General features: G+C 34.0%; 2 protein-coding genes across 2 annotated transcripts; one reads left to right on the top strand and one right to left on the bottom strand.

Moving 5' to 3' along the window:
* Window positions 1–8380: 8380 nt before the first annotated feature.
* Window positions 8381–8764, bottom strand: LOC132639837 (uncharacterized). Its single transcript, XM_060356234.1, has one exon. It carries the CDS (start codon window positions 8762–8764, stop codon window positions 8381–8383), a length of 384 nt encoding a protein of 127 aa, XP_060212217.1.
* Window positions 8765–14520: 5756 nt separating this feature from the next.
* LOC132641617 (uncharacterized protein At1g66480-like) lies at window positions 14521–17742 on the top strand. The gene is made up of 2 exons (XM_060358659.1): window positions 14521–15420; window positions 17400–17742. Exons 1-2 carry the CDS (start codon window positions 14755–14757, stop codon window positions 17460–17462), a joined length of 729 nt encoding a protein of 242 aa, XP_060214642.1. The 5' UTR covers window positions 14521–14754; the 3' UTR covers window positions 17463–17742.
* Window positions 17743–22391: the final 4649 nt, after the last annotated feature.

Below are 22391 nucleotides of genomic sequence, written 5' to 3'. Positions count from 1 at the left end.
CATAACTTGAAAATGAACAAAATAGGATTTTGATACGTCGTTGGTTAAAGAAGTCCCCGAATTATGAGAATTTTAGGATAATTTTGTGCAAGCATGGTTATGTGTTATAGAATACCAAACATTAAGTTAATATATATATTATTAAATACTTTTATTAAGATTTCTTTTCTTTTTTTTTTTTTAAAATCTCACTCAGTGTCTGGTACCAACATTAGAGCCCGACTATATCCTGATTCGCGCCGCGTAGGGCCCCATTCGGGGGGAAATGCTTTCTATCAAAGATTTTTCCTTACCCAGAACTCAAACCTGAAACCTCTGATTAAGAGAGGAGCTGTCTCATCCGCTATATCATATCCTTTGGTGGTCTTTTATTAAGATTTCAATTGTAAATTTAGAAGTAAAAACATTCCATTAGACTGAGAGATTAAAGATGAAGAAATACGCATCAGATAAACCAACGAAAGTTAAGTGATCATGAGCTGTAATTTGTGCCATATCCAATAAAGGGCGCAACAAACTCGTGTCAAGTCTCAAGTGCCTAGTTGTAATTTATAGTTGTAATTTATACATATGCATATCTTCTTTCTTGTAATATATAATATTGAGAATCACTCAAATTTAAGGTTATTGCAATCCGAAATTAGAAAAGATTGGCAAGCAATTTATTTATGATGCTTTGAGGAAGAGAGAGATCAATTTGTATCATAGTAAGATAATCTCCTACCAAATTTTAATTACTGATCCCACTACCATCCATAATTTATCAACTCACCAAAACAAAAACAAAAAATGGAAAAATGAAAAAGAGTCAAATATATCAACAAGCTAGAGTTATAGCCTGTTTGGCCAAGCTTATATTTCCCCCCAAAAGTACTTATTTTTTCAATAAGTGCTTATTTGAAAAAAAGTGAAATGTTTGGCTAAGCTTTTGAGAGAAAATAAGTGCTTCTGGGAGTAGCAGAAACAGTTTTTCAGAAGCTAAAAAAAAGTTTTTGCCCAAAAGCACTTTTTTTAAAAGTACTTTTGAGAAAAATACACATAGAAGCACTTTTTAAAAGCTTGGTCAAACACTAATTGCTACTCAAAAGTGTTTTTTAAATTAATTGGTCAAACACAAAATATTTTTCGTCAAAAGTACTTTTTTGAAAAATACTTTTTTTAAAGTACTTTTTAAAATAAGCTGATTTTAGAAGCTTGGTCAAACAGACTATTAATCAATATATACATATGCTTTCTATAAACTCCACTAATATGGTCCTTGGGCTATGCCACATCGCCCAAAAAGTGTCATTTCATTTTCTCGAGTATATATACATTTAGATGGAATTTATTTACTTGCGGAAATAAAGAAAATAAAAAGAGTATAATTGATAGGAATCGAATCAGGAAAAAAAAAATGCAAAAACTGTTATATTTTGTCGTAATTTTGGTTATTTAAAAGATATTTTTAATTCAAGCCCTTATGATTTTATATCGGATTACTTATTGCACTTTTAAGATATGCAATACTCACAAACAGCATGATTAAACTTTTAAGATATGAAATAGTCACCTTTTTATCACTAACAGCATGATTACCACTAAGCCAGATAAGTAACTTTTTGTCTGATGATTTACTAACGTTGACACCTAAATTTGTTTATTAGGCCAACCATTCAAATCAGTTAGAATGAGGTCACAAGCAGCATAATTAATCCAAATTTTAATATATAGTCCCTAATAATATGAATGTAATTGAAATAAAAACACGAGCATAACAAGACAGCTAAACCAAATCAAAATAATCGATAAAAGAAGAGATAGAAAGATGCTTAATATATTTTCTGGCGGGTGGACGACGAGCAAATGCAATGATAAAAAACTGTGAGAATTAGAACAATAAGTAGCAAGTATAACAACATGTATTCATGTGGACTCAGATGGTTACAAAAGTGAGGAAGTGGGGGATTTACAGGATAAATTAGTGGACTGCCTTCGTTATTCTTGCTTGTTTCCGCAGTTACATGGCTAAAATCGTGGGCATTAAATAAAATTAAATGCAATCCTATATATCTCGAATCTGACCATTGTTTGAGTTATCTCTTGTCCGGGCACTTTGATCCTTTATGGATAAATCGTTCCGGTCCCAAGCCGTCCGGTGCGAATAAGGCCTCTGTATTTTAATATACTTTTCTTGCTTTTAAAAGATCATGTTCATAACTTAAACAAAATTCCTTATCCACCACTTTTTGCTTTTACTTAAGAATGAGTTTTTGATTATACAATAACTACTTTTTTTTTTCTTTTACATGCACGAATAACTGTTCACGTGTTTTAAAAAGATTAATATTTTATAGATTGCCACTGCCAATTTGCATAGATGCTTATCTAAAAAGGGAACAAAATATAGAAATTAGAAGAGGTCAATGTTGGTGTAAGTTTTCATCATTTAAGTCCAAAAAGCACATGATGATAATGACGGAATGGGATTAATCACCATTTCACGGATTCCCACTGTGATTGACGTCCCGTAATCCTAATTATTACTACTACTACTACTTAGTAATCAACCAATTAAAATTTGAGAACATCAATCAATTGGATATAGAGTACTACGCTGGCACGGGCCCAATGCCGTGAATCTTTTTGTCTCGATTTATGTGATTTTTTTTAGTCTATCTCTAAAAGAGAATGACATTTTTTTATATAATCAATAATAATTTAATTTTAAATTTTTCATTTTACTCTTTATAAGATGCCACGCAAATATATATGACTTTTCTAATTGAAACAATCTAATATTATAGAGATAATACACGAACGATCAGGAGGTAAAGTAGAACATTATGCACATGGTGCCTAGACTTTAGTCTTTGTGTTAGCCTGTTTGTCGTCTCTAAATAAATGATATGACCTAAATTAGCTCCTTCATGAAGGATGTCACCATTATCATGTATGTGTTTAAGGATATATGAAATCTATTAACGTTTGTGTGCAAGAAAGCAAGATTCAATAATATTTTTTTAGTGAAAGTCTGCTCTGTTCAATATTGAGCTTTCTATAAGTTGTCCTTTGGTTGGCATGAGTAACAAGTTGCAGCGACGTCATTAATTAACATGCCCAAATAGTTGAAGCCGCCTCATGCACTAACTTATCAAAAGTTGCCTGCATGGACAACTTGCCCCCTACTTTCTGCTAAAGTTGGATAAGGCTAGAGCGGGGAAATTTTTTTTGAATACGGCTTTTTTAGGGCTGTTCTGATATGATTCCAAATCATACAAGATACTACAACAAGAATGTACTCGTGAAATTTCATAATATGGGGCTTGAGAAGGATACAACTTACATAGATCTTATCCCTATCTTAGAAGGTAGGGAGACTGTTTCCGAAAAACTCTCTGCTCAAGAGATAGCATGGCATGATTTGAAATCATGAATTTGAAATTATTGATTTGAATTCAGGTTGAGTTGAAGTTGAAGTTTGGATATGCAATTTAGATTACTTAAATTGTATTTTTCTCTCATAAACATAAAAACCCCGCAATTGTGGGAACTATCAAAACTTCCCTATCTTTTGTACATTCTTACCAAAATGAGCAAATTATGGTAGTTCATAAATAAGGTATTGGAATACCGTAAGGTGTTACATTAATAAATTGCATATCTTCATGTTCCTTTTATAAATAAATGTTTGCGATTACATATTATTACAAACTTTCATATGCACATAATTTCCAAAGATCAATTGGTCCAATAAATCAACATTAGTAGTAAATGACTATTCTTTGATATAAACTTCTCAAATGGCATGAACAATCTCTTCGCATCGAGCATGAGTCTTTTATTGAAAGACTTTAAATGATGGGTCTTTATTTGTAAAATATAAATTTATGAGTCAAGTGTTACATTTTAAAAAAAAAAATCACAACTTGAAATTTGAGATCCTACTTTTTGGAAAATTTGAGATTTCAAATCATGATTTTATGTTGAAGTTGACATTTTATTCACATTTAATAAAAATAAAAATAAAAAAAAACTCTGATTTCAAATCAAAATTTTAAATTTGAACCCAAATCCTATGGTTAACTGTAGGTCATGTAAAGTGTTGTTATCAATATATCTAGTGTACAAATTTGTGACGAAATTATAATAGATCCTTGTTTATGTTAAAATTTGTAATAAAATTGTGATAGATTATCATTTAATTTTATCATAAACAATTTGTAACTGAATTATGACAAATCATCATGTTCGTCATAAATTTCATTAATCTTGATAAATTTTATCATAAAATCATTATAAATTCATTACGATTTTTTGACAAACTTGTTTGTTTCTGTCACAAATTAGTATTTTCCTTAGAGGTAAGAGTGGCCTTGATTTGATTAATAAAAACGCCATGAATGCTTTTTGCAAACCGTATTTTTTATCTCATGTAAAAACATTGTCTTAGTAAACAAATTACATACATTTCTCTAAGCCGTCACCCTCGAGTTAAGTCGAAAAGTTAGGTCTTTGATCAAATGTCACCATTTTCGATAGTTTAGTTCACAATTTTTAAGTATGGTCTAATGTTGTGATCCAACATAGAGACAGGGAATGTTCATTTTTGTAGGAAATATTTTTCGTGTTTCCTTACATTCCTTGAATTGATTAATATATAAAATATTCTAACCTAAAACAGGAAATTACAAAATATACAATATATTCTAACCTAAAATAGCAGACTACAAAATATTCTAACTAGTATTTACATAATTTATCACACCCCCGCAATCGAAACGGGAGGTTTGCGAACACTGAGATTGTCCCGAAAATCTTCTAATAAGACTTATGGAAGCCCCTTGGTGAAAATATTGGCAATCTGATAACGGGATGGAACATGAAGGACACGAACCTGTCCCCGTGCAACCTTCTCACGAACAAAGTGAATGTCCATTTCAATGTGCTTGGTGCGCTGATGTTGCACTGGATTTTCTGAAAGATAAATGGCACTCACATTGTCACAATACACCATAGTAGCCTTATGAATAGGACAATGTAATTCCAACAGAAGATTGCGAAGCCAGCATGACTCGGAGACAACATTAGCAACCCTCCTATACTCCGCCTCAGCACTCGAACGAGAGAGGGTAGGTTGGCGTTTCGAAGACCGCGATATCAAGTTATCTCCAAGGAAGACACAATAACCAGACGTTGACCGACGTGTGTCAGGGCAGCCCCCCCCCCCCCAATCCGCATCAGTGTAGGAAAGGAGGTCAGTAACTGAGGATGGATAAAGATGCAAACCATAATCAAGTGTACGCTGAATGTAACGGATGATACGCTTAAGAGCATGCATATGATCCTCTCGTTGTGCATGCATGTGTAAGCATACCTGTTGAACAGCATAAGAGATATCTGGCCTCATGAAAGTAAGGTACTGAAGTGCACCTGCGAGACTGCGATAGTGAGTCGGGTCATCATATGGAGCACCCGATGTGCTGCTCACCTTCGGTTTGGTATCAACCGGAGTAGAAGTAGCCTTACAAGAAGACATCCCAGCTCGATCAATGATTTCTTCGGCATACTTGCATTGCGACAGAAACAGGCCATCCTTATGGCAAGTGACATGAATGCCAAGGAAATAATTCAAAGGACCCAGATCCTTCATAGCAAATTCCGAGGCAAGGAGAACCATAATGGAGAATCTGAGAGAATCTGAGGAAGCAATGAGAATAATATCATCAACATAAAGTAAAATGTATGCCATATCAGAGTCCTTTTTGTAGATGAACAAATAATTGTCAGATCTGCTGTTTGAAAAACCAAGAGAAGAGACATAATCTGCAAAACGTTTGTACCATGCCCTTGGGGCCTGCTTAAGACCATATAAGGACTTACCGAGTAAACATACATAATCCGGATGAGTAGGATCTCTGAAACCCAGAGGTTGATGCATATACATTGTTTCCTTGAGCTCACCGTGTAAGAAAGCATTCTTGACATCTAGCTGATGAATATACCACTTCTTTGATAATGAAAGACTGAGAACGGTACGGATCGTAGCCAACTTGACCACCGGACTGAAAGTTTCACCAAAATCAATGCCAATCTGTTGATCTTTCCATCACCTACAAGACGGGCTTTATGCCTCTCAAAATCACCATTAGACTTTTCTTTATGAGTGAAAATTCACATAAAACGAATAACATTCACATTAGGTGGACGGGGCACCAACTCCCACGTCTTATTTTTAATAAGAGCATCAAATTCATCATCCATAGCCATTTTTCAATTCGGGTCATGAAGGGCGGTCACAGGGTTACGAGGAAGAGGGGATTTCGTAACCATGGTATTTAAGTTAAACGTACATTTTGGCTTAAAAATACCATGTTGACTACGGGTAACCATACGGGGCGGCTCGGGTGATGTTTGCGTGAGTGTGAGAGACGGAGCCGAGGGCTGTTGGCCCAAGGCAGAGGGGAGAGGGGTAGGTGCGGTAGGGGAGGCGGCTGCCAACGGAGGGGACGTGGCAGTACGTGCCACGGTGTGAGGGGGCGGTCGGCTGGGTCACGGGTGCCACGGTGGGAGGGGGGACAGTCGGCGGGGTCACGAGTGCAGCGAGGGGTGGGCTGGTCACTGGTGCATCATTAGCCATATGATGCAACCAAAATGGCGAAATCCCATCATCCAAAAAATCATAATTAGGTGAATTGGGAGAATGTAAATTGGAAAATTGGAAAACATTCTCATCAAAAATCACGTGACGAGAAATAAAGATTTTGTTGGACGATAAATCACAACACTTATACCCCCTGTGATTCGTAGGATACCCCAAAAAGACAAACGGTGTGGACCGGGCTTGCAATTTGTGTATAGTCGGAGAAGGAAAGAGAGGATAGCATAAACACCCAAAAACCCGAAGATGAGAGTAAGATGGCTTTCTGTGGTATAGCACTTGCAGAGGAGAAACATGACCCAATAATTTGCTTGGTAAAATATTAAGAAGATAAGTTGCCATTTGTAAGGCGTGATGCCAAAACGAAGGGGGGAGAGAGGCATGAGCGAGGAGAGTCCGAGTGATATTATTGATAGAAAGGATTTTTTTTTTGGCTTTCCCATTTTGTGAAGACGTATGTGGACAAGAAAGACGAAATGACATCCCATTAGACTCACAAAATTTCCCGAATTGACCATTATCATATTCTCTCCCATTATCACATTGGACATTTTTAATATGACGTTCAAATTGGGCATGAATGTTGGTTTTTAAGGCTAAGAATTTCGCATAGACGTTGGATTTCTTAGCCAAAGGAAAAGTCCATAAAAACTTCGAAAAATCATCCAAAAAGAGAACATAATATCGATGACCCAATGAACTTGACATGGGAGAGGTCCACAAATCACTATGAAAAATATCAAATGGCATCAAAGTTTCGGAAATAGAAGAATCAAACGGCAACTTAACGTGTTTACCAAGAACGCAAGAACGACAAATACTAGAATGACTAGATTTATTACATTCAATGCTTTTATTAAGACTAAGACAATCTAAAATAGAATTTCCTGGATGACCTAAACGATCATGCGAAAAAAAAGAGGACAACGCCGCAAAGGTCGATGGAGTGGTGGTTGGATATTTGATGGTGGTGACTGGATAAAGATCTCCCCGACTATCACACCGCATTAGTGCCATCCCCGTCTGAAAATCCTTCACAGAAAACCCATATGGATCAAAGTCAACAGACACAAAATTATCAGTAGTAAACTTTCGTACTAAAATTAAATTCTTAATGAGTTTAGGAGCATGTAAGACATTCCACAAGGATAAAAGGGGGTTCGGGGGAGGCAAACTAGTATGACCACAACCACGAATTGGAATCGAATGACCATTTCCCACAACAATACCATTATTTTGATTGCTCAAATTAAAATAAAACGAGAGATTACTGTCCGAGGATGTCATATGAGAAGTGTCCCCGGTATCCATGTAGCAATTTTGATCTGGCAGGTTCAAGGTCATGGTGTGCATTGCGGACTCAATGTCGGTTGGAACATGCGACCCATGAGGGGCCACTGCTGCCGTGTAGAGATGCTGGGCTGGAGGAGGGTCCAATATACCCTGCTTCCGTGGCGGGACAGGCGGGGGACGAGCCCAAGAGGTCGTCGGGTACGGGCAGGGAGGAGAAACAGCCCAGCGAAGCTGCAGGACCCACTGCCAGTGGCCAACCTGGTCGGCAGTCCACTGCTGCGAAGGGGAGTCTGCTGGCTGCTGACTGTCGCTGCTATGGGCTAAACCACCGCGTCCGCCGGTGAATTTTCCGCCGCTTGAGCCGCGGCTAGAGCCTCCCTTATGACCAGTTCCAGAATTTTGGCCGCGAAAATTTTTGGGTTTCCCTCGGCGTGAGCTTGTGTTGTCCTAGGGAAGTGGCGCGTCATTGACCGTGGCTACCATATCCGAACCAGACCCGTGAGACACCATTGCCGCAAGTTCACGTTCTTCCAAAACAAGGGAAGACCGAGTCTCTGTGAATGGGGGGAGCGTCTTTGCATGGCGAATTTGTGTCCCAACCCCTTTGTACGCTTCAGTGAGACCCGAAACCAGTTGAAGGACAAGGCGTCTATTCGTCACGGGAGCCCTGACGTTTTTCAGTTGATCCGCAAGGCTCTTTAAACGTTGACAATAGGCGGAGGCATTGGGAAAATCCTCCATACGAGTCGTCGTGAATTCTTGTTTGAGAGTCACCGCACAAGAGGTTTGATGATCTTGGAATATATCACGCAAGTGAACCCAAGCGTCCATGGCAGTAGCGTCTGGTTCGATGATGGTGTTTAACAGATCATTCGAAATTGTCGAATATATCCATTAAAGCACGGCGGCGTCAATGGTCGTCCATAATTCGACTTCCTCGTCAGTTTTGGGAGTCGGCTTCTCCTTACTTTTGGGTGGAGGAATGACGTGATGAAAGACCTTGTGAGAACGAGCATGATTTTGAAAAGCTCAGCCCATGTTCTGTATTGTGAGTTCTCCATCTCAAGAGTACCAGAGATGTGATTCTTGATATTGGAGACCGCGAGGGCCGGGTGGAACGAGGGCTTAGCCGGAGTGATAGTTACGTTGGCCATGGCGGAAAAAAATAAAAAGGGGCGACGAAAAGAGGAAGAAGAAAGAGGGACTAGGGCGTAGCGGAAGGAGGAAGAAGGAAGAAGGAAGAAACCCTAATCTGATACCATGTAGGAAATATTTTTCCTGTTTCCTTTGATTCCTTGAATTGGTTAATATACAAAATATTCTAACCTAAAATAGGAGATTACAAAATATACAAAATATTCTAACCTAAAATAGCAGACTACAAAATATTCTAACTAATATTTACATAATCTATCAATTTTATCTCTTCATGACTCGTTTGGGAATAACCTTCAACTATCTCTCCATTAGGCCAGATTAATTTTAATCGTGAAAAGTAAATACGTCGTACTACTCCTATTGAAGTAAGAGATCAACAGAAATTTGAAAGGTCATTTCAAAAAGTTTACAGTAGCATTGGAAAGTTAGGTCCATCCAATTTCCATATTATTAGTACTTCATTATACCTTTCACTATACTTACCCTACCTATAATTCTAGTGATGGCACCTCTTTTTATTATACAAAATTGACTTAATGTGGTACTATTTTGGAAGGTAGGTTGAACATCTGTCTCACCAAAATATTTCTTTTCATTTGCAAAACTAGCCGTTTCCCTCTCTTTTGTGTAATGACAAAACATGTCTACATCCAAGAAGAAAACTTTAGGTAATTCTTTCAATAACTTGACATTGTTATGAGAATTCAAAAATAAATGATCTTTACACGTGTAATATTAATATAGAATGAAGTATATATGCAACGGAATAACTCAAACGTTCACACTATAAATAATTAAGATCGTTACTATGATATTCATTTTCTTATACATGAAGCTTTGCTTTGTAAAGTAAGTAGGTGATTTCTTTATCTATCCAATGTTAGGTGGAACAAAGTTATCTGATACAAGAGGGAGATATCAGATATTTCGTGAAATTAGTCGAGATGTACGCAAACAGATTCAGAGATACCAGGCCACAGTTATAAAAGCATATGTACTAGTACATAATTGTGTGGACTAAATTGAGTAATCACTCTGAAGAAATAATTTTCGGTGCCCCGTAGTTTTTTTCTTGAAAATATCACAAGGTCAATATAACAATGTGAATGGTCCAAATTTCATTTTCAGTTTTGTTGCTACGGACTTTTATACTACAAATGAGCCCCCATTAAAGGTGGCTTTTGACATAATAACAAATGAAACCTCCTGAGTCCTGATTATAATTCAAATATGTACGTCCTTAAAACTTAATTCTTTGTACGGCGTCTATTAACCAAGAAACTTGTCAATGTTGATTGATCTAAAATCTTATACTTCAAATCTAATATAGTACCTATGGATACATAAAAATGTATTGATATGATTACTTATAATTAATATGTTGATTACTTTTAATGAATAGATATGATCACCACTTCAAATATGAAATGCGAAGAAAAAAAAATTAATGAGACAGGATATATACTCCAATAATAATAAAATGTGGCAGTCCGTGTATCAAAACAAGATCAAGAAGATTTTTGGCTGTAAAAGCATTTACTAGTTGAAGCTGCTTGTTTGGCAAATGGAATAAAAAGAACAGAACTTTTCCAGAGTAAGCAAAGAAATTTCATCTTCATGAGAGTTGGATTTTGCTGAAATTAATGACGGACATGTAGCACATGGAATCGAGGTTGATGCTTTTGACATAATTTCCATTGAAATTTCTAACAATTAGGTGTAATAGTATATTAGAATAATATTAATTTTCAGTAGAAATTAAAGAAAAAACTATGAAAGTCGTTTTAGCTGGAAAAAGGAAATATAAGCCAGACATATTGATTTCATTTTTCACCAATCATTATCTAAGCCAAAGATTTTAGGACTTTCTGTTTTTTTCCGTAGCGTTGACAATCTCTCAGCCAAATAAAAACCACAAAATTATATTCCCATTTTAAAATTAGTGGTGTTTTTATCTTTTTATTTTGTTTCAAAATAAGTGGCGTGTCACAAAATCAAGGGGACATTAATTATTTTCTTCTAATTTACTCATATTTAAATAAGTGGAGTTTTACGTAACCAAGAAATCATTAAATTAAATAATTACTCCGTACTTCTTTTTTAAGGCATTTAATTGAGGGTAAATTAGTAAAAATATTTTTTACTTTTAAGTGATTTTTTTAATGGATGGGCTCAACCTAAAAACACTATTTATTCCGAAACGGAGGGAGTAGAATACAATCACTCGCCAATTAATTCTTCAAACAAGGCTGACTTTTGGATTTAATTAGTCAAACTTGTTGATTTCTGCTTTCAACTGCCAAATTTGGATTTGTCTACCACAAGTCATCTTATTAGTCAAAACAAATTTTCATTTGTCGAGTACTTTTATGAAGGCTATTCTAGAATTACACTTCGCACTTTTGTTTTCACTTAGTAGAAGTTTTAATTTGAATTATTCAAATTCTGTTTATTAAGTATGTTTTTTCTTTCTTTTAGCATTATTTATTTGCTCCGAACATGTATATACATTCTTAAATTTATTTTTTACACATTCGATCCATCATAAGACGTTGAGTTATAGATTCACACGAATACGATCTTTTACCACCACCAATAACCATATATCTACACCACTAGCCTCACTCGCAATAGCACTACCATCAACCACATACACTACAATAGCCTCAATACCATCACTAACGACGATTATTAACTACTTTTATCCTCAATTAGTACCACAGTACATGTTATTACCTCTAGCCACCATCAATAGTACTACCACAAAGTTATAACAGCATCGCACAAGACTTGGTGTTCACGATCACTTTCCACTCTAAAAATTGTCTGTTAAAAGAATCATTCAAACATGAAACATATAATAATGATATACCTATAATGACAAAAATTGCTCTTACTAAAAAAGAGAATTTGCAAAACTATCATTAGCTGCCGATATTTTGCTGTTGGAACAGTGATATTTGATTTAGTATTCAACATAGCTTCTACGCTATCTAGAAATATATACAATTTCATAATTAGAAGCTCAACTTAGACCTTAATTAGCTAGGTAGTAAAGTCATATAACGTAAACATAAATTACCAGTCCACAACGAAATTACTATGATTATAGAAATAACGATTTGTACATCCATTCATAATTCTATATACGTCTATTCCAAGAATCAATATTTTATTTGTTTCCGTAACAAATTTGCAGAAGCATGGGAAAAGTTGATGGAAATTAGAATAAGTCCATGTTTGGTGAAGTTTTGATAATTTCAACATGAACGAAAATAGAGTCAAAAAAGCACATGAGATGACAAAAATGGGATCTTGTCAGCAATTCACGGATCCACACCATGATTTGCGTACGTGTTAATTATTACCTTAATCCTATATAATTATAATTAATTAACCAATGGGATTAAATTAGTTTGATAAATCATAGACCTACCAATAAATTGAGTCACACTACTAGTCATATTTCCCCACAATTCACGGGCTTGCTTTCTTCCCCTCTTCTTTTGTCCGTAAAAAAAAAAGAGTTTAAAGTTATATATTTTCGGGTAACAATTCTTGTTATACTCTCAAGAAATATTTATAGATAATGCACATAAAAATGTGGGATTTGTGATTTTAAAATTAAGACAAGCTATTTATTGTAACAGGTAACGGTAACATGATAGTGTAGAAATTCAAACACACAGAATATTCTTGACATTAGGCAAATGCTTCAAATATATTTCTCCTCGGTTAGACTTGTCCAAGGTGGACGCCACAGCTGCGAGACATTTTGATAAGGTGAAACACTACATGGCCTGCCACCTCACCACTCCATTTCATTTTACCCGGTCTTGTCTACTTTTCTTCCACCACTAGCACTTCGTCCCTTTCACCACCAACGCCACCGCGACATCTGACAAGCACCAACATATTAATTTCAATGTCAAAACTTAAAACAGTACTTTGCATTATTGTCTATCAGGTCATCCATAGTTATTTACTGGTAATTTATAGGAGTAGTAAAATATACCCCTCAACTTTGTGATTTAGAGCAAATACACCCCCCGTTATAAAAGTGGTGTGAAAATACCCCTACCGTTATAAAATGGTGCAAATATACCATTTTTGCTGATTTTTTTTTTTAAAATCATTTAGTTTATTTTTTAATTTAAAAAAATACCACGTGGCTTTAAAAAAAAGTTGACCCATTTTTTTTAGTAGACATATTTTTCTTTTTTTTTTCCTTAATAAATAAAATAGTAGACATATTTTTCTAAAGCCACGTGATAAAAAAAAATTCTGGTGGGTCGGGTCTGGTTCGTTATTTTTTTTAAAGCCACGGAGATATTTTTTAAAACGAACTAGACCCGACCCACCAAGAAAAAAAAATACCATGTGGGGTTAGAAAAATATGTTTACTCAAAAAAAAAATGAGCAGACTTTTTTTCAAAATCTAAATGTCATATTTAATTAAAAAATAAGCTAAATGATTTTTTTTTTTTAAACCGTTAGCAAAGAGGGTACATTTGTACTATTTGTATAAGGACAGGCGTATATTTGCACCATTCTGTAACGGCAAGGATATATACACTCAGAAGCGGATCCGGGATTTAAATTCTAGGGGTTCAACCTTAAGACTTTTAGTATTGAACCCATTATATCTTTCCATTATATCTTTTATGGGTTCATATCTACTATTATTTGAATTTTCATAATTTTTTACGCATAAATTTATACTCCACATCGAAAGTTAGGGGTTCAATTGAACCCCCATTTATTATGCTAGATACGCCCCTGTGTACAACTTTTTTAACGAGGGGTATATCTGTTCTAAATCGCAAAATTGAGAATTATATTTGCACCTTTACCAATTTAAAAATAAAATAAATTACCTAGTAGAAAAACTCGTTCACAATCGGCGATTTTTAGTTAAATTCAAATTCATTTATTTATTAAGGCCAACAAAATGTAGAAAGTCAAGAGCTGCAAAACCCGATAAGTGTGGGAACATGGTTGTGTCGTTGGCAAGCAAATGAGCAAAGAGTGCAACGCCAGCCATTAGATAACCAAAGGGAAAGTGACAAAATCTTTCTAGTTATATACTATTACTAGAATGGAAAAACCACAACACACAAGACAAGGAAGAAAAGAATAAAAATTAAACAATTTTAAATTATATACACCGTCAAATTTTTTGTATTATCAGGTTAAATTCTTTAAAATGTATGGCTCGGCTTTTTTGTTAATTTTGTTGTTCAGTTACACATATTAAAACAGATTGCTTATTACAACAGGAAAATATGACCGACTTATTACACAGATAGTGTATATAACTTAAACCTAAAACAAAAAGTAAAAAACGTTTTTTATTAATATTTTCAAAATTCTCAAAAGAGTCGCCACTTTTTAAATCCTTTAGTACTCTTTCTTTGACCCTGCTCTAGCAAACAAATAAACAACTACGGCTCCGTAAAATCCCTTCAAACATCCTTATTCTACACCCATCTTGCCCTTTGTGCTCAACTCGTGCCAATATTTTCAAGAAGATTTCCAAGAAATAGCATATCAACAATAAAAAAATAAAACCCCAAAACTACCCTTATTTTCTATAAATACTGTATCTTATTTTCTTATCACAAGTCTCAAAGAACCAGAACAATAAAAGAAAAAAAGCTAATATGGGGAACACTCTCGGAGGAAGAAAAACAGCAAAGGTGATGAAAATTGATGGACAAACAATGAAATACAAGACACCAATTTATGCCAACGAGGTACTAAAAAATTATCCATCTTTAGTATTATTAGAATCCGAAGAAGTGAAGCATTTTGGGATTAAAGCAAAGCCATTGGAACCACAACAAGAGTTAAAGCCTAAAAGGCTTTATTTTCTTTTAGAATTACCCAAATTCCCCGAAGAGAATAATAAAAACACGAGGAGAGTCCGTTCAGGCATCCAAATGAGCGCGAAGGATAGGCTAGAGACGTTAATGCTAGCACGGAGATCGGTGTCTGACTTGTCAATCATGAAGCCTGCCAGTATTATGACTGAAGAGTGCTCGTCTTGTCATAATAATAGTTTCGCTTCAGGCCCACTCAACGGTGGTGGGCCTCAGGCCCAGCCCATGAGGCTGAAGTTGAGGCTACCGAAAGCAGAGGTGGAGAAATTGATGATGCAAAGCAAAGATGGGAGTGATGTTGGTGAGAAAATTATGAGACTTTGCATGAACAACAATGGTGGAGGAGACATGTATCCAAGTAAAAGTGGGCCGTTGATTGGAGGAGAAAATAATTGGAAGAATAATAATAATGGAGGAATTATTAAAAAGGGTACCAGATCTCGAGAGGTAATGTTCTCTTCATTATGGACATCGATCCACTTTTCATGTTATGTTGCTTTTCTTTATTTTTTTATTTTTGTTCATGTTCTTATCATGATTCTAAACTTATAAAATAAAACGCATTAGTATATAGTAAAAACTAGTTTGAGTAAATATAAGTAACATTTCTTAACTAAAAGATTACCTCATGGGTTTTTAACTAAAAGATTACCTCATGGGTAGAATCATAGAGCATAATATTACATGATCCTATAGATTAGCTCTGATCTTGATCTGATCAAATCGTCGTTTGAAAAGAGTTTATACATCAACAAGTAAAGAATTTTTACTTTGTCAAGTTACGTATCCAATAGATATTTACAGGCGATCCTTTTTATGAGATTTGTAAATTTGAAAATATAAAATAAATTTATCAGATATAACAAGCATTTACATTATCGGTGCTCATATATCAAACAAATAAGTGAACTTTTTGTCTTCTGCATAAATTTTAATTATCATTTAATTATAGTTAACATATGTTATATGTACACACACAAATTTATCACATAAACATGATTACATATTAGCATGATTTGGTACATGCACCTCGTTCGGATAAGTTCTTTGGTATAATTATTCTTTTATTGTATCATCATATATTTTTAGTGAAAACATAATTAAGACTTCAAAATTTGTAGGAGTAAAATATTTTACGACTTTTAGAAATATATGTGAAAACAATAGGTATATGACGACTTTTCTAGTTTCTCAAATCAAATTTGACTTCTAATTTTCTTTAGTGTTCTCATTCGCTCTCAGAATTTGGAAACAGCATGGTCAATTCAATTTTGTCAAATTACATGAAGTATGAAAAGCTTTCCTTTTATGGAGTTTTATTTCAAGAATGACTGCTTCACTCTTAAATGTCTAACAATATTATTTAAATTCTTTTAACAATTTAACTCAACTGAAGCTTGTGCCAAAGTCAAACTTTGATGATTTCAATGTTTTCTTCTTTATATTAGTTTTTTGTGTCCATACAGAGAATAAAATATAAAGTCCTAATCCTTTACCTATATAGAAAAAGAAAAAAAAAACTGGTTACGGAAAAGGAAAATTTTATTTCCATATATGATAAGATAATGTAAACACCGTACGTGCATGCAATGCTAGAAAATATTAGATTTCTAGACCAAATTGAAAGAAAATAAATGAAAGAGATTGAAGTTGAAGTATGAAGTGCCTTATCAACTAATTTGTTACCTAACGGCTACAAATATTAGTTTTATAAAATAAATAAAAAATCAATTTAGTTTATTCTTGTCAACTATCCTCAGAGCATTATCATCATTTTTTCTGTTCTTTGATAAGATTTAGGAGGAGTTTATAGATGATATCAAGAATAAGTCGTACAAGAAAAATCAATAAGTTTTTTGGCTTAACCTTTAAATAAGAAGAAACGAAAGAGAGCGAGAGAATGCGGTGAGATGTTTGGGGCCCATATTCAGGTCTCGATTGAGAATAAAAACATAAAGGTATGAGCATTTTACTCTCCAATAAGATTATTTGACACAATCTAAATTAATCAGATCAATAAAAATTAAAGATCAAATGGCGAAACCTAAAAATAAGAGAGAAACTATTGTTATATAGAAGTAAGCAGTGTGAGGAGTGTAACAAATAGAATTGTCTAATACACTAAACTAAACCAAACATGTACTAGCACTAAAACACGTGTGTGCCTCTAATTTGTCTATCTACGCAATATCACACGTAATAGATTCCCATATATTTTTAATTAAAAATTAGCTCTTCACATTATTACTCTATTGATTAATTCATTATAACTAACTACGATGTCATGTTTGGTTATGCACCTCACTAACGTACCAAAACTGATAATTTTCTTATGTCCATTCGATTTGTATTACAATATTCAATTGTGCATAACAATCTTCTATTTTTTTTTTAATTTTTCTTTCTTTCTGTCCAATGAATTGCAGAAACGTGTAGGGTTCTTGCCAATTACGGAAGGGGAGATTCAATTAGCAGTGGCAGCTTCGTAACAAAGAGGACAAAAAAAAAATCCATTTATTATATTATACAGTTTTATGTAGTGTACAACTCCTCTCCGAATTCACTAGCAGAATTTTCAGCTAGTTATTAGTACTATCATGTATTAGTCATTTTGTGTATACTAAAAATTAAGCTGAGAATTAGATGCCCAGAAGTGAATTATGTGAGAAACTGCTTACGAGATATATCTGACTCGTTCTCCTTTCTTATTATTAAATTTATCCACGTACTATCTGAAAATATGCAATCCTTTAGTACATTTTTGATCCATTTATACTCTTACCGTTAGCAAAAATATCGCCATTAACAGAACTCAAGAATAAAGTGGGTTGACTTCATGTGTCCAAATTATTTTTTATTATAATTAAAATTACTCTTATGTTGGAGCTCTATTAGGGTTCAAGGACGAAAATGAGATTTTTTTTCTTAGCAGCAAAGGTAATATTAGACCAACATTCAAGCGGTAAATAGTTGCTCAGTTTCTAGAAGTACATAGGTAAATTTAACCTTAGTATACTAAACAGCCAAATGAAAGATAAGAACAAATAAAAATAAATTTTGAATGTAGTGAAATTTTCAAGGAGTCTAGAAATTTAGGTGCTCAAACAGAATTGTTCAATTCATACAGTTCAAAACTGATAGCCAAATAGAGGTGAAAAAGTCAGTCATGATCATGATCATGCCATTTGAATCAAGTATGGCTTGTGGAACTTGAATCATTTGAGATACATCTACGTAGGAGTGTCAAATATGGCCCAAAAAATTATTTAAGTGTGTCAAATGGGTCGATAGATTCAAGTTAACAATTAAATGAGTTGAGTCAATAAAAAGATATAATTGAACACATCCAGAGTTTACTTAAACCAAAATCGATTGAGAAACTTGTCATAACCTAATCCGACTACCTTAAATTTGTGTTGATTAGTCTTTTATGTGTTAAAATAATCAATTTAGACTGTCAAATATAGGTGATTTAATGAAATTTTGACGAATTAAATGGATACATCAATAATAAATAAGTTATGACCCAACCTACTCACGTTTGTTTTAATCAAGATGAGTAGAATCAAAATAGGTTGGGGAACTAGTCAAAATCTAAATCATCCTACTTAAATTTGACTTTCCCACACTTATGGGTATCAAAATTGACACTAAGAATATCTTTTACTATTTTTTTGCATCCTGATAAGGAAGATCACGTTGGAAAAGCTATTAATAATAATTGCCGATTTTCAACGAGTTTGGCTATCCATTCACTGCTCGGTTATGGAAGACTCTGTTAGTTGGAAGCTCGAATATCATTAAGATACACTATGTATTTTTAAGTTCCCCTATATACCGTTAAAGCAATTACAAAGTCTAATAATAGCCTCCAACTTCCTTCCTTCATTTTTATTTTATTTATGACCAAAAGGTGGAGAAGTGGGTGATTCAGAGGGTAAGTGTAGGACCGGTTGGTTTGGGTTTTTCAAATAGTTTGGTTTTTAAATAACCAAAGCAAACCAAATCATTAGTCGGATTTTTTTTTTCCAATTTGATCCAAATTATTGATTTGGTGTGGTTTATCGGTTTTCATTTTACGCTCCGAGATAAGTGTATTTTCTAGTTTGAAACATCCTCAGACAACTGCAATATTTGCAAATTTCAAGATTATTTGCTGTTTATATGTTGACTCTGTATTCAGTAGAATCACATGTACCAGACAAGAGAATGTGAAGCACACTATATAATTAGTAATTAATAATGTTGGAGGGCGGTTCTTAAATTTTTTCACATGGCAGACAATCTCCATAAAAATATGGCATCAAAAAAAGTCATAAAGTCAATATATTATGTTTCCATACGGGTCCATTTCTTTTTCTCTTCTCTTTTCTCCATACATGAAGAGAAGTGATAAGAATAAAGTTGTGTCCAAATCTTTCTTTAAAGTTAAGAAAGTTGTCTCCAAGAATTGATTGATGTTAACAAAAGTGGAACATGATGTAGAAGACTCCTACTTTACTTTCCATAGATCCAAAAGGAAAAGGTGAGAAAAAGATAGCTCTTTTAAGAAGACAATCCTTTTAAAATGAAGTTATATGCATCGACGTTGTAAAAATCGTTTATACAATCATGTCATTTACAAGGTGACTACACATAAATTTCTATGATAAGCATTAATTATTAACTACATAAAGATGATAACTAACCTTCTATCAAAGATTAAAACGCACTAACAATATAGGTCTTGTTATGAAAAATAAGTGTGGATGTCCACCACTCTAGAAATAAATTCCACTTCCTCCATGATCTCAAATATAATGCCTCTTCCATTATCTTCCACCATTTTAATGGTTCTTCCATTATCTTCCACCATCTTAATGGTTCTTCCATTATCTCACATATTGAATGACAAGTTTATTGTTACCCATTTGTATGCCTATATGTAGCACTATAATAGAGGCATAAGTTTTCATATTGTACACACTTGAATATATTTGGATGAATAAGAAAGCTCTTATCTCGTATCTCTCTTTATCTCTTTATTGTTCTTGCTTCATTTTTTGATATATTGTACTAACTCTTTTAGAATGATTTTACAACACGTTATCAGCACGATTGTTCTACTATTAAGGATTAATATGTCCACCATGCACAGTTCAGTTTGGAACTTCTGCGTTTAACCACATAAGATCTTCTCATCCATTACACTGACTTTGGATTCTATAGAACATGAGCACTATTGCCAATATGCTCCACGAAAAAAAAAATAACAAGGTACAGTACCAAGAAGCAACGACTTGTTAGTGAAAGTTTTGGGTAACTTTTTGATTCACTGTTTTTCTGCCATGTTATTTTTGTGTCGTATTACAATTTGTTACTATACTAGCATTTTGAAAACAAAATTGCTTCAAAGACCGTGTAATTCGTCCAGTTTATCCATGGCACAAAGATTTGAAAACAAAAGGTATTGCACGAGTCTAATTTTTTTCTATTAACTCCTTGAATGTGATTCAAGTAATACTGCACTCATTGAACTAAGCTTGCAAAAGAACCAAAAGACATATGCTACTAGCTGACTATTTTCTGCCCACAAAATTAATTTATGGAAGAATGTACAAGTTAGCAATTTTTGTTTGCTCTCATTTGAGGTATATTACTGTTTCCTCTTTGTGATATTTTGGCCTAACTATAAAGTTTTCTTTCTCTGGTTATTTGAGATTGACTTATCTATATTAGCTATAAGAAGAGAATTAGAGAAAGGTATTTCATCTCATATAACCTTTCGCTAGTTATCACTCAAAATTATTTATGCGAAATATTATTTTTCAATAGTACAAGAATTGATGCAGTGGTGACACTTATATTTAGTCCATTGACTAATATTTTAGTGGTTACGCCTATAACAACATAATTGCTATATACAAGTAGGACATGCTTATTATAAGGATAATAATCACTATTCTCCTTATGTTCCAAATTAACATTCCAAGCATATTAAAGCTAACTGTTGTTCAATTTTGAAAAGTTGATTTTCTAATTTATAGTGCTTGTATCACATGTCTACGTTGAGTATTATGTATTTATTTCTTGAAAGGTGAAAATAGTCGATGAAATCATTAATTAGGAGAAAGTTTGAATTGGTAATTCTCTAATGCTCATATTCAAGGTATAAATTATTGTTTCTGCTCTATTTGGAACTCTAGGGGTTTTATGTGTAATTATTTGAGACTATATTTGTTAAAAGAAAAAGGCATCTGATTAACCTAATTTTAGTTTGCACTTTCACAAACTTATTTCACTATTTAGCAGGAATATGCTTTTATCCTTTCCCTTTGCAAGTTTGATTTGTAGGAATCATATGGTGTGATCTTGTTTTCGTTGATCATTAATTTGGTATTATATGCATGCTTAGGGAAGTAAGGTTTTTACCAGTTTATTTGGCAGATATCATTAATTAACTAGAGATTTTAAAGTTGTTAGCAACTTCATTCGGAAATTACTAACATGCCTTGGTATTAACTAACTTACTATAAAGGATGTATTAAACTTACTGTGCTATATCAATTTTATATGTCAATTAGTGGCATGAATGCTTAGTTTGAGAGTATTCCATATGTTCTGTAGCTAACCAATAGTGCCATCACCACCTGATTTCACCATTCTTTTTGTTATATAATTGGAGTGGTGTTGAATCCCATCCATAATGAAGCTAATTTTGTTGATCTTTGAGACCTTCTTTTATCACTGTTACAGTGGCTTCTTCATTTCCTCTGTTAAAGGAATTTTACATTTTTACTAAACTAAGTTATCATTAAAAAGGCATAAGCACATTACATTTCACTCTATATTTCATCATATGATAGTGAATATGGATCAAGTATGAATTCTAGTGCACTTTGGCCCATTATGCCATTGCTGGAGGGTAAGATGGCGGATTCAAGTCCCATCGCCCCAAGAGGATAAGACATCGGGTTAGAAGTCTCGATGCACCATGATGATAAAATGTTGGGTTCGAGTCCCATCGATTTATGGCCTAACACGTCTTTATATGGATAAGACGTTGGGTTTAAGTCCCAATGCACTATATTGATGAAATCATGATGACTAAGGCAAAATAATGTGTATTTGATGAAAAATCTTGAAGCCCGTCCCACTTGATATGCTCCATTCCGTAAGGGGAGTGTGGTAGCGGTGCATAATAATTCTAAATTAGAACAAGTGGTTAAACGAATGAACGTGGGCGTGACAAATGAGAAAATAATGTTAATCATTATTGTGGTAATATAAGAGGAAGAACATTATGGGTTCTCAAAATGGTTCTTCTAGAGGTGAAGGTAATTTTTGTCGTTAATATGATATGAAAGGTTATTAGGCACATGGTTGTCAAGGCATGACAAAGGGCTTATAATAAAATTTATGAAGTTAGTCCATTGCTT

This window comes from Lycium barbarum, chromosome 5 (assembly GCF_019175385.1).
Source record: "Lycium barbarum isolate Lr01 chromosome 5, ASM1917538v2, whole genome shotgun sequence".
NCBI classification, from domain to species: domain Eukaryota; kingdom Viridiplantae; phylum Streptophyta; class Magnoliopsida; order Solanales; family Solanaceae; genus Lycium; species Lycium barbarum.
Note: the sequence above shows the minus strand (reverse complement) of the source record. Positions and strands in the feature narration are given on the sequence as shown.

Coding starts and splice junctions, on each gene's coding strand:
- LOC132641617 (XM_060358659.1), top strand. CDS start 14,755: ATGGGGAACACTCTCGGAGGAAGAAAAACAGCAAAGGTGATGAAAATT. Junction 15,421..17,399: donor AGGGTACCAGATCTCGAGAG/GTAATGTTCTCT, acceptor AATGAATTGCAG/AAACGTGTAGGGTTCTTGCC.
- LOC132639837 (XM_060356234.1), bottom strand. CDS start 8,764: ATGGACGCTTGGGTTCACTTGCGTGATATATTCCAAGATCATCAAACC.